The sequence below is a fragment of the Notolepis coatsorum genome (genome assembly GCF_963971535.1).
Source record: "Notolepis coatsorum genome assembly, chromosome: 15".
Classification (NCBI taxonomy): domain Eukaryota; kingdom Metazoa; phylum Chordata; class Actinopteri; order Aulopiformes; family Paralepididae; genus Notolepis; species Notolepis coatsorum.
In genome coordinates this window covers 70,793,833-70,805,910 of record NC_140179.1, presented here as the reverse complement: position 1 = coordinate 70,805,910, position 12,078 = coordinate 70,793,833, and the positions used below count along the sequence as shown (strand labels likewise).

At 46.1% G+C, this 12,078-nt stretch overlaps 1 protein-coding gene across 3 annotated transcripts in view; it reads left to right on the top strand.

Moving 5' to 3' along the window:
• tulp3 (TUB like protein 3) overlaps positions 1-12,078 on the top strand; it is a 72,673-nt gene that overhangs the window by 26,055 nt on the left and 34,540 nt on the right. For all 3 annotated transcript variants that reach the window (XM_084330040.1, XM_084330041.1, XM_084330039.1), the window contains exon 3: positions 10,562-10,613. In XM_084330040.1, coding sequence (XP_084186166.1) covers positions 10,562-10,613 — 52 coding nt within the window. The remainder of the gene's footprint in view (positions 1-10,561; positions 10,614-12,078) is intronic.

Below are 12,078 nucleotides of genomic sequence, written 5' to 3'. Positions count from 1 at the left end.
TGCATCTTAAGGCAAACCAGAACTGTGATAATTTATCTGATTTAGTTTATGCAACTTGTTTATTGTTTTATTGCCGGCCCACACACTGGCCCACACACAGGCCCACATAATGGCCCACATACGGCCCACACACTGGCCCACACACTACACCGGCCCACACACTACACCGGCCCACACACCGGCCCACATTAGTGGCCCACACACTGGCCCACACACTGGCCCACACACCGGCCCACACATCGGCCCACATACTGGTCCACGGCCCACACACCGGCCCACACACTGGCCCACATTAGTGGCCCACACACCGACTCACACACTGGCCCACACACTGGCCCACATACTGGCCCACACACCGGCCCACATACTGGCCCACACACCGGCCCACACACTGGCCCACATTAGTGGCCCACACACAGACTCACACACTGGCCCAGGCCCACACACCGGCCCACACACTGGCCCACATTAGTGGCCCACACACCGACTCACACACTGGCCCACATTAGTGGCCCACACACTGGCCCACACACTGGCCCACATTAGTGGCCCACACACAGACTCACACACTGGCCCAGGCCCACACACCGGCCCACACACTGGCCCACATTAGTGGCCCACACACCGACTCACACACTGGCCCACATTAGTGGCCCACACACTGGCCCACACACTGGCCCACATTAGTGGCCCACACACAGACTCACACACTGGCCCAGGCCCACACACCGGCCCACACACTGGCCCACATTAGTGGCCCACACACCGACTCACACACTGGCCCACATTAGTGGCCCACACACTGGCCCACACACTGGCCCCCCAAAAAAAAGTAATTTTTAATTTTTTTTGGACCAGCCCAATTTATTTTTTTTGGACCAGCCCACTTTGGTTCCGGCCCATCGGGATTCGTCCCGAACGTCTCAGCATGGATGGAAGATGGCATGATGAGAGGGAGGGAGAGAAAGCTGGAGCCTATATAGAGGAATTATTATTTTTATATTTTATTATCACTGCTGGTTCAGATTCCAAATCCTACATATCAAGTAATGTCCTCTATTACAAGTATCAATCCAATCCATTACCTTTTTCTAAGAAGTATAGATATAGACCCATTAGTTTGGACAAATGTGATTGATGTTGTGTGGTTGTGTGCTGGGGTACTGTGTGTTGATAGGCTGTGTGCTGGGGGGGGGGGGGGGGGGGTGTAGTGTTGCTCTATTGTCTTATTGTGGAAAAGTCATTGAACATTTAAACAATGTTTTTGATTGATTAGGCTAATAAATTATTTCTCCAATGAGTTATGTAAAATGTAGTGCTATGTGTGTAAACCATGCAGGAAACCAACTGGCTTTGCTTCAGATTCTGACATGTTACACATGATCAGCCTATTTAGTATCAGATTTTAGTATTATGGGAAATTCTCCTGATCCTGATGCCCTGCTTTGGCCTGGTATCCAATACCTGTGTCATTGCTACAGCCACGCCCCACTGCCTCAACTACCTCTCCTCCCAGATGTTTTTAGTCCCTGGTTCTCCACTGCCCTTCACCCATCCCCTCATCCATCCCTTCTTCCCTTCCTTAAAGGACCACATGATCGGGGCGCTCCAGTAGCACACCACATAGCGCGAAGCGGTCGTCCCGGGTTCGTTTCCCAGTCCCGGCGACCATTTGCCGCATGTCTTCCCTACCTCTCCTCCCGTTCTCCCTCTCTCCCTCTATCGGTCCTGCGTGGCCAGAAAAAGCTGAAAATGCTATAAATAAAAGAAGAAAAAAAAAGAAAAAAACGGACCACATGATCTATCAATGTGAAATAAGCTATATTGACATACAGTCTTGAAGAGTTTGATTTGTAGATGGAAAATCGTCTGGAAATACTTGGAACATAGAATGTGTAATTAATGTGTTGTCACCCCTCAGCCCCACTCCCTGTCAATATCACCTGCTCTGGCTCCCTGTAATGGCCTCTAATTAGTCACAATCAACAGCTTCTCAGAGGGGGACCAAGGGCACTTTCACACCCACCTTGTTCGCTCCGGTTTAATTGAACCCTGGAGTGTTTACCCCCCGTGGTGCAGTTCGTTTGGGTCGGAGTGGACACCGTGATCAAACTCAAGTCCGCACCAAACAACTGCACCCTGGTCCGCCTGTATGAGGTCTTGGTCCCCTTTCACACGTGCACTAAAGACTCCCCTAGTCCTGAATCCATGTAATGACCAACTGAGCCAATGTGAGAATACAAACAGATCATTGTTTTCACAATTCACACAGCGAGCAAACCGGCGTGTTTATTATTAATGTAGACTAACCATGTTCCGTAGACTTAACCATGTTCCATAGACTTAACCATGTTCTGTCGACTGAACATGTTCCGAAGACAACGGTGTTGCGTACAGTTGGCCTTCTGTCATCGTGGCACAGAGGGAAAGAAGCTGTTCCTGAGTCTGCTTGACTTGGAACGGAGGTTTCTGTAGCGTCTCCCGGAGGGCAAACAGTCCATGATTGGAATGAAAGGTGTCCTTGACAATTCTGCGTGCCTTCCTCAGACACCGTTTGTGATGGATAGACTCTATTTAGCAGGGAGTGATGTACCGGTGATGCGTACAGTGCTTTCTCTGGTCTGAGGTAGTGTAGGTGCCATACCAGACTGTGATGCAGTTGCTGAGTATGCTTTCTATGGCACACTGGTAAAAGTTCACCAGAATCTGAGGGGACAGGTGGACTTTCCTCAGTCTCCTCAGGAAGAAGAGACGCTGGTGAGCCTTCTTGACCAGTGACTGTGTGTTGAGGTTCCAAGAGAGGTCCTCTGAGATGTGGACACCCAGGAATTTGAAGCTGGAGTCACGCTCAACTTCCGTCCCGTTGATATGGACAGGGGCATGCGCACTGGCTCTAGTCTTCCTGAAGTCCACAATAAGATCTTTGGTTTTCTTGGTGTTGATGGTCAGGTTGTTGTCGGCGCACCACACCGCCAAGTGCTGGACCTCCTCCCTATATGCCGACTCATTGTTGTTTTTAGGCCCACCACTGTTGTGTCGTCTGCAAACTTGATGATGGTGTTGGTGCCATGTATAGGAGTGCAGTCGTAGGTGAAGACGGAGTAGAGAAGGGGTCTCAGCACACAGCCTTGCGGGACACCGGTGTTCAGGGTGATGGTGGAGGAGGTGAGATTGTCTATCCTAACAAACTGGGGTCTGTTAGTTAGGAAGTCATTGAGGTTCGTGGCAGAGCAGTGTTTCGGCACTGGCACGATGGAGGGGGTTTTAACGTACGCTGGGACAACTGCCTGGGCTAGTGACCGGTTGAAGATGTCAGTTAAGACCTCAGTCAGCTGCTCAGGTCCTGTATGAAGTTTAACCTACAGTTTAAATTGACTTCATACAGTTTAACCTTATGACAATTAAGTGGTCATAATTTGTAAAATGGGTCAGTTTTTGCTCAATAATGCTTTGAAACGGGAGACAATTTAAAATGTTTAATTATCATATTTTTTTTTATCCACTTTTTCTCCCATTTTCTATATTTTCTCCCATCCCAATTTCGTATCATCCAATTCAACCCTCCCCTGTCACGAACGCTGTTTCTTGCCTCCCACAAACCGGCTGCAATGTGGACTAAGTCATACATAGCACAAGTCCCCTCCGGTACTTGACGTAACAGCAGTCGCATCTTTTCACCTGCGCAGCTCGATCTCTCAGTGGCGAGGAGTAACGCGTGGGAGGCTCACGCTGCCCCCGACACTTCCTGATTCTACTGCGTAGGCGCACCAACCGACCTGTAGGAGTCGCTGTCCACAACGCCCGATCCCCACCCATCAGTTTCCCACCCCCTAATACGGCCAATGTGTATTAGTATGAACGACCAGCTAAACTGAAAGCAATGTGGAGCGCTGGGCTCGAACAGGCGAGCCCAGCGTCTCCGCATTTGTGGCGAGCGCCTTGCCCACTATGCCACGTAGCCGCCCAAATTTTTTATTATCTTATGAGTAATAGAACTCACGAATCCATACAGGAAGTCAACTCCTTCACCATAGGCGGCGCGTATATTAAGGCTAGGGGGGGCTATGCCTACCCAGAATATTATGCTCGGAATCTTGAAATGTATATAATATATATGCGCAGGCTGCTGGCTAGTGTGTGTCTTGTGCTGCAGCCGGCTCGCTGGCCGAGGTGTCAACGACGAAGGTGTCAATCGGTGGCAGCGTTTAACATTCCAGGTATACAGGCAGTAACCAATCATTATCACGCATAGGCTCAGGTTAAATAATGTGGCCAATCACATCATTCACATGATCATCCTGATCCCGCAGGCAGAGTAAAGCAAACATCTGTGTTCTGAATTTCAGCCCGCCGATCGCTTTGTAGAGAAGCGAGGAGAGGCATAACTAGCGATCACCTGAGGCTGTATGTTGTTTTATCTTGGCAAACAAGGGCTTGCTCTAAGAGGACATGATGAGAGTCCGAGTTCATCAAATTGTGGAAACTTTTTAGAGCTACTGTATGTACATTGTTTTCAAAGCATGATGAGATCTAAATTACGAAAAACTTTCACTTCATTGCAACTTGTGATTCAATTCTCACCAAGACGAAACGTCGCATTTATCTGCATTAAGGTAAGACAGTGGTTCATATATTATTGGATGCCTTCATTTGAACACTTAATTTGCACTATATATAAATGAGTGGGGCTCGCTGTAGTATAGCCTAGTAGTGTGTGTGTATATGAAATCAGAACCTGGACAGTTTGCGTGCAACCAAAAATAAAAGGTCAAATTTTTCTCGCGCTGCGCGCAAGGGGCGTTCCCAATACAGCCTACCTAGACCTGAAGCCCATCCGCCGCCTTTGTCCTTCACTTACCTAGGCAGCATCTTGGATAAGCAGGGCGTCACAGCCAGAGTAGGCAAAGCCAGAGCAGCCTTCATAATTCTGAAGAACATCTGGTCCTCCAAGGACATCGCCCATCGTGCGGCTCTTCAATTCAAATGTGAAATCCGTCCTTCTCTATGGTTCAGAGACTTGGAGAATGTCGAAAAGAACATTACAGAAGATACAGACCTTTATAAACGGCTGTCTGAAACGCATCTTTGGGATCAGTTGGCCAAACAAAATCAAGAATGAGGAACTATGGCTGAAAGGAAGACAGGAACCAGTGGAGAAGCAGATCCTGAGACGAACGTGGGGATGGATAGGCCACACTTTGAGGAAACCGGCAACCAGTACTACACGCCAGGCCCTGACTTGGAATCCCCAGGGGAAACGGAAGAGAGGGCAGCCTAGGAACACCTGGAGGCGGGACACTGAGGCGGAGCTCAAGAGACGAGGAACTAGCTGGGGTGAGGCAGAAAGGACAGCCCAAAGCCGTGTTGGATGGAGAATAGTCGTAGATGGCCTATGCTCCATTGGGCGCGATGGGCCTAAGTAAGTAAGAGTAATACAAACGTTTTGGATTGATTGTAAACAAATTACATACAGTTTCACGGCGTAAAATATATTTTTCTGCACTGTACAGAACACTGTTGGTGGCTTTCTTTCACTCTGTATGGAATGCCATTGACCCTTATTTAATTTCACCTCGAACAACGTTAAGGTTGCCCTCATTTCAAACCATGTCGAGTTACATGCCAGCGAAATAAATATTTAATATGATGGATCTTTCGTACACAGGAGCGGGAGGAACTTTTCCCTGTCTGCGTCATGCTCTGTAAAGTCGTATGTGAGAAGAGTCTGTCACAGAGAATCGGCTGCTGTGAAAGGGCAACTCCAGACCACGCCCGCACCTGATTCTGCAGCCATTGCCCAGAGTTCATGTGTGAAAGGGGCCCAAGTGAACCCTGGAGCGCGAAAAATAATTTCATGGAAGCTCATTGGGCAGTTTTTGTTGATATTTCCTATATATTTACAAATGTGCGATTTTTAATCATCATGCTATTATTTTCGCTGCTGCTAAGTTCAAAATAGACAATTCTGTGAAACTAACATACCTTGCATAATTCAGGTAACGGTAGCCCTAGACAGTAGAGCATAATTAATCACCAACAGTGAATTGGAAAACTTATAATAGGCCTATTTTGCAACATTTGTGCAAGAAGCCAAGGTGAAGATCACATCATAAATTTTCTTCCTTAGGATTCCATACCTGTTCATCTCCCGTTTGCCCCCAAAAGGTTTGTAATTGAGTTGTATAGTGACACTAATTAAATCAGGCTTTGTATGGGGTTTATGTGTTGCCAGATTAGATTGAGAGACCATCTAATCTCCTTCATAGACTACACTTAATTATTCCTGCACAGCCTGATCTCCTCAGTGCCTGTGCGCAGTCAGCCTCCGACGAAAAGGAATGAGGACAAAATGACCTAAATGAAAAGAAATATTCCTGCCAGTTTGAAGCCCTATAATTTCTTTTCACAGCCTAACGTTGGCAGGTATGGGATTCAAAATGAGGTCCCAGTTTAAAAGGCTGGCCTGCGTGGTGAATCATATGGCTTTGTTTAGAAAGTTTGATCTGATTTGTCAACTGGCAAGTGTGAAACATATCCAAACTGATTTAAAAACTGCGACAAAAGTAACTATTTTCACTTTTAAATTGGGACCATTTCCAACGAACGTAGGCGTGAACGCGTAAGGACGGCTTGTTCACAGTATTTTGCTCTACAGCCAATTAGGCCAAACTAATGGTCTTGTTGGTTTTAGGCCAATTAGGTGGATGACCAATCGCTGACGTCAAGCGAACGCGCCTCAAGCCAATGTCTGGGCAACAGATGATTATCATTGTAACCGTGTTGGATTAATGAGAGCAGAAGAGTACTGCTGATGTGTGTGTGTTATTGGAGACGGTGTATGTTATTGGAGGGTGTGTGTGTGATTGGATGGTGTTTGTGTGAGATTGGAGGGTGTGTGTGTGATTGGAGGGTGTGTGTGTGTGTGTGATTGGAGGGTGTGTGTGTGTGTGTGTGTGTGTGATTGGAGGGTGTACGCAGGGCTTCCGGCCACTTGTTTCCTCTCAGCATTATTTGGAGACTGTCCTTCAGAGAGGGGCTGTGACGCCAACCGGCCCTCAAGCTCCGTGTGTCATCATCAGCAATGCTATTGCACGCACGCACATGGGGGGGGGGGGGTGCCGATCTCTACTTCTTATTCTTAATAATAACTCGGGTTTCACAAAATACCTTTGTGAATTGGACGAGACGTCGCAGAATAACATATACTAGCAAATAAGTGGTGTATCGTTTAGCATGAACGTTGCAAGTGTGCAGGCTTAAATGGTACATTTAACCCTAGCATGAATCAGACGTCATATGACAGGAGAAGACGGGCGTATGAAATATGACTTAGTTGACCTGCCACGTACGGTGTGATTGATTGCATATGGTGTGTGTGTGTGTGTGTGAGCTGTTTCTCTTTAATTCCATCTGTCTGTAGACCCGCCTCCTCTTCCCCGTTGCTAAGCAACGTGGACCTTCGGTCCTTTATATAGGTGTCAGGGGTAAGTGCTGGTTGGATCCTGACGTCATCAATCTTTTTTCCTTTCTTTCTTTTGTTCTCCATCTCACTCTCTGAGAAGCTGTGTCTCATTCACTAGAAGCTTGAGTGTCCCTCTTGAACAGAATGCACAAGGCTGCCGCTGTTATATCACATTGTGTTAAAGCACTACAAGACTGATATATCACATTTGTGAATCTTCACTGGCCTCACGATTCGATTAAAATACGATTCAGCTGTCTGTGATTCGATTCGATTCTACGATGCATCTCGAATCGATGCAGCTCAATAATGTATTACATCCTCAATTTTATAATCTATATTACTGCTGCAGTCAGATCAATGAACTTTTATTTAGAAAGTTCTTAAATCAGAATGTCAAAATAAATGTCTTTACTAGTGTTGCATGATACAGATACTAGAAAGGTATCTCGATCCCTTTGAAACGGTTCAATGCCAGTATTAGTATCAATACTTTTAGAATAGCCTGATGCTGTATTTTCTATGAGTTGAGTGGATGCATGACCAGAGCACTAGCTTTAACTCTTTCTGCACCAAATCCGAAATTTCTCGTGTTTTGAATCCAACCGTTGAGCGCCATACCCAAGATTTCTCGGGTTTAGATCCTTTGATCTTTTTCCTTTGATCCCCATTCTAAACACTCGCGCGGACCTGTCTGTGTCTCCCTGGCACCGCTGCCTACGTTAAAATGGCGATCGAATCCCACCAGGTGGCAGTATCCCCTATCTTTTGAACTTGGGCTCTAGTCTCTGGGTATCTCTCTCTCTCTGTGCAACCCCTCCCCCTCAAAGTGAATCAGCACAGAGCAATCTGTTGGAGATCCGATCGCCTGAACCTATTGTTTCCCGTATTTTAGCCGTGCCCAATGCACACGAATAATTGCGATGGGATTACTGGGATTATTCATTTTGGAGTACCTTCTGACTAAGGTAAAGTCTATTTTACAGAACCTAAAACATGCTTTTGTATCGATCACAGCGTTGTCTTTTACCAAACCTAAAACATGCTTTTGGTAACGATGCAGGGATGCAGCTTCATAAAACTACCCCCCCCTTCCCCTTGAAGGATTTGGGCATATGCATTAAAAAAAAAAAAAAAAATTGATTATTTTGAAAAGGGGCGATGTGTAGCGTGGATTAGTGCACAAACTAAAGTATGTAGAAATGAACTGCTTTGTCAGTGTTGGACTATAAACAATTACTATTGTCTCCATAGCTATAATACAGAACACACGATGGGTCCGTTATGATATCACATTGTGTTAAATAGAATAGAATAGAATAGATCTTTATTTGTCATTGTTGGTACAACGAAATTTGTTAGGAACATCACCACTGGCATAGCAAAGCACTGCAAGGCCGTTATGATATCACATTGTGTTAAAGCAGTACAAGGCCATTACTGTATATATCAAATTGTGTTAAAGCACTACAAGGCCATTGAATCAGTACTGAAGTACAGGTTAGTTTAAAATAAATAATAAAAAAATATCATCATTCCTCTGCCTCACTTATCTCTGCATTGCCATTATCAAATATATGCAAGTTTTCATAAGCTTTTTAACTTCAGGTGAATATGCTAATGCTGTTACAAACCTCTTTAACCCTTTGTTTTGTATAGAAATCCTCCAGATTTCAGTGGATCCCAAATCCTTTAAGAGTAGAATCTGTAAATGTTGTCAAGCGGTAGGCTACTGTGTTTTTAGTTTGTGTCTGATGTTTGCTTTGTAGTTGAGTGGGTGCAGGGGAGGGCTTGCTGCTGCTGAGAGGCCTGGAGAACAGTATAACAGTAGTTCTGTTACTAAACTCCAATCTACACATCGCACCAAAACAAAGAAAGTAAACAAAGCGCAATACCAAACAGGGCTATTTTGCCTAGAGGTCACTTTCAGTCTGTGTATGCTATTAACGGCAGTGCCTCCCTCTGGTGGTTTGATCTAAGAGGTCAGTACAGATATGAGAGAAGGAAAGATATACTCACTCACTCACTCACTCACTCACTCACTCACTCACTCACTCACTCACTCACTCACTCACTCACTCGCTCACTCACTCACTCACTCACTCACTCGCGCACTCACACAGGCACAGACTGACATTGAAATAAACTGGGGCCAAAGTTGTCCCCCTAGTAGCAACGGAATTATTCCGGGGAAAAGTCTATACTATAGATTCCACTACACTAACGGCACTTTGGCGTTACTTCAGGCAGGTTCACGGTAGTCATCCGTGCCAACCTGCTATCGGCTGATCAAAGATTTGAACAAATCGTGATTGTGTTCTTGACAACAAGGCGGTCCATTTAAGCTGCTCTGCCTCTCACTCATCAGTAGGGTTGGACACCGAGAACCGGGTTCGAATAGGAACCGGTTCCTAACTTAAGAGGATTCCGGAACAGAATTTCTTAAATCTTTATTTTTTATTTTTTATTAATTTGTCGCATGACTTTGTTTTATTTAGTTTCATATCTCAACACCCACCTGGGCTGCAGCTCTTTGTTTTTTAGACTGCTGCCAACTCGCAATGTTATTTCAGCAGGTTTCAGTTTATCAAGTATTAAGTTAAGAGTTTCATGTACATATGTGCCTTTTCAGTTTTACAGTTATTGAAGTTTGAAGTTACGTAATTGAATACCCTAGTTAGTTACAGTACAGCAACCAAATTAAACTGTATCAAGTCAACTGACAATGTGAATAGTATGAAAAAAATAATAAAAGGACACAAATAAAAATGTTCTCCTGCTAAATAAGCTGTGACCTTTTTTGAACTGCACCTCAAAAGAATCGGAATCGAGAATCGTTTAGAACGGGAATCGAAACGGAGAATCCGAATCGTTCAAAATCCAAACCATGCCAAACCCTACTCATCATCAGCGCATGAAACTTTGCGCTCTCTCCGGACGCTTCAGTCATAATCAAGAATCCAGCGGGTTCAACACTTCAACCCGCAGCCAAAATAGCATCACCTCGTCCTCCTCGACCTCCTGCTGCGGAACACTTTTTAAAAAAGTGATCTTTTATAACTCTGTTCTCTCTCTCTCTCTCCTTCATCTCTCCCCCAGTGGCCTCGAAGATGACGGCACCAGTCTCCGGCAGCAGAAGCTGGAGAAGCAGGTAAAGGAGGAGCGATCACAACCAGAGTCTTTAACCCTTTCACTGCCACGCGACAGCCGGTTAACCCTTTCACTGTGACAATACAGAAGGTTAGCCCTTTACTATCACACAACCGACGGCGATGCTCCATCATTAGCATTATTAGCTCCGCTAATTCCAATAGTGATTTTGGCATCGATTACCGTGGCAGCGATTGAAGCTTGGATGCTTTCGGGTCAGCCCTGATCACTTAGAATCTCCCATCAAGGGCGGCTGGGTTCGAGCCCAGCTCTCGGCGTTGCTACCGGCTGGCCAGTCGTTCATACTAACACAATTGGCAAGTGTTAGAGGGTGGGGAAGCCGGTGGGTGGGGATTTGACGTTGTGGACAGCGACTCCTACAAGTCGGTTTGGTGACGCCGGTGCAGCGGAAACGGGAAGTATCGGGGGCAGCGTGAGCCTCCCACGCGTTACTCCTCGCCACTGAGAGTTCGAGCTGCTGCGGTGAAAAGATGCGACAGGCTGCCTCCTCGTGTACCGGAGGGGACACGTGATGCAAGGCTTCTGTCCTCACTACAGCCGACCAGTGGGAGGCATGGTCTAGCAACGTTCAAGACAGGGGAGGGAAGAATTGGATACACGAAATTGGGATGGGAGAAAAATTGAAAATGGGGAGAAAAAGTGGATAAAAAAAAAAAGAATCTCCCATCACATAGAATTCTCCCATGTCTCGTCTACTACTTCTAAGTTCCCTAGTAGGGCTGAGACCCCATTACTAAGGTCGGCTTTGTATCAATATTTATATCGATATAACTATACACACGGCTCACTGTATTTTCGCACGGGTGATTATTACCGTGGCACACGTGGAAGAAGACATGATTTGACGGCGTGGCTCTGGGAAGCGACGGGCCAGAGGAAAGGACCGAAAGTGTCCCAACGTTTGGGATCTCGTTTTCAAAGCTGAAATGAAACTAAAACTCTGCTACTTCCTCACCGGCTCTGTTCTTTCTTCACTCTGAGAGCGACTCAGAGGCTGCACACACACATACACACACACATACACACACACATACACACAGTTGCCCACATGGAGAGCAGCCCCTCCTCCGTCTCTGCTCTCGTATCTCATCCGCTCCACGGAGTTCTATAGACGTCGTCACTCTTTGGTCTCGTTGCCACGTTGTTGGCTCACTGAAGACGGCGTGTTTTTTAATTGATGAAGAAAACGACAGGAAGTGCGTCACATTTTGAGGCGAGCAGCGCGGCCTTAGGCGATGCTACAGAACAGTGCCAAGTAACAGGTTGTAGCACTAACGACGCCTAACGTTAACTCTTTCACTACCACACTACAAAGGTTAACCCTTTCATTACCACACTACAGAGGGTTAACCCTTTCACTACCACACTACAAAGGGTTAGCGCTTTCACGACCACACTACAGAGGGTTAACCCTTTCATTACCACACTACAAAGGTTAACCCTTT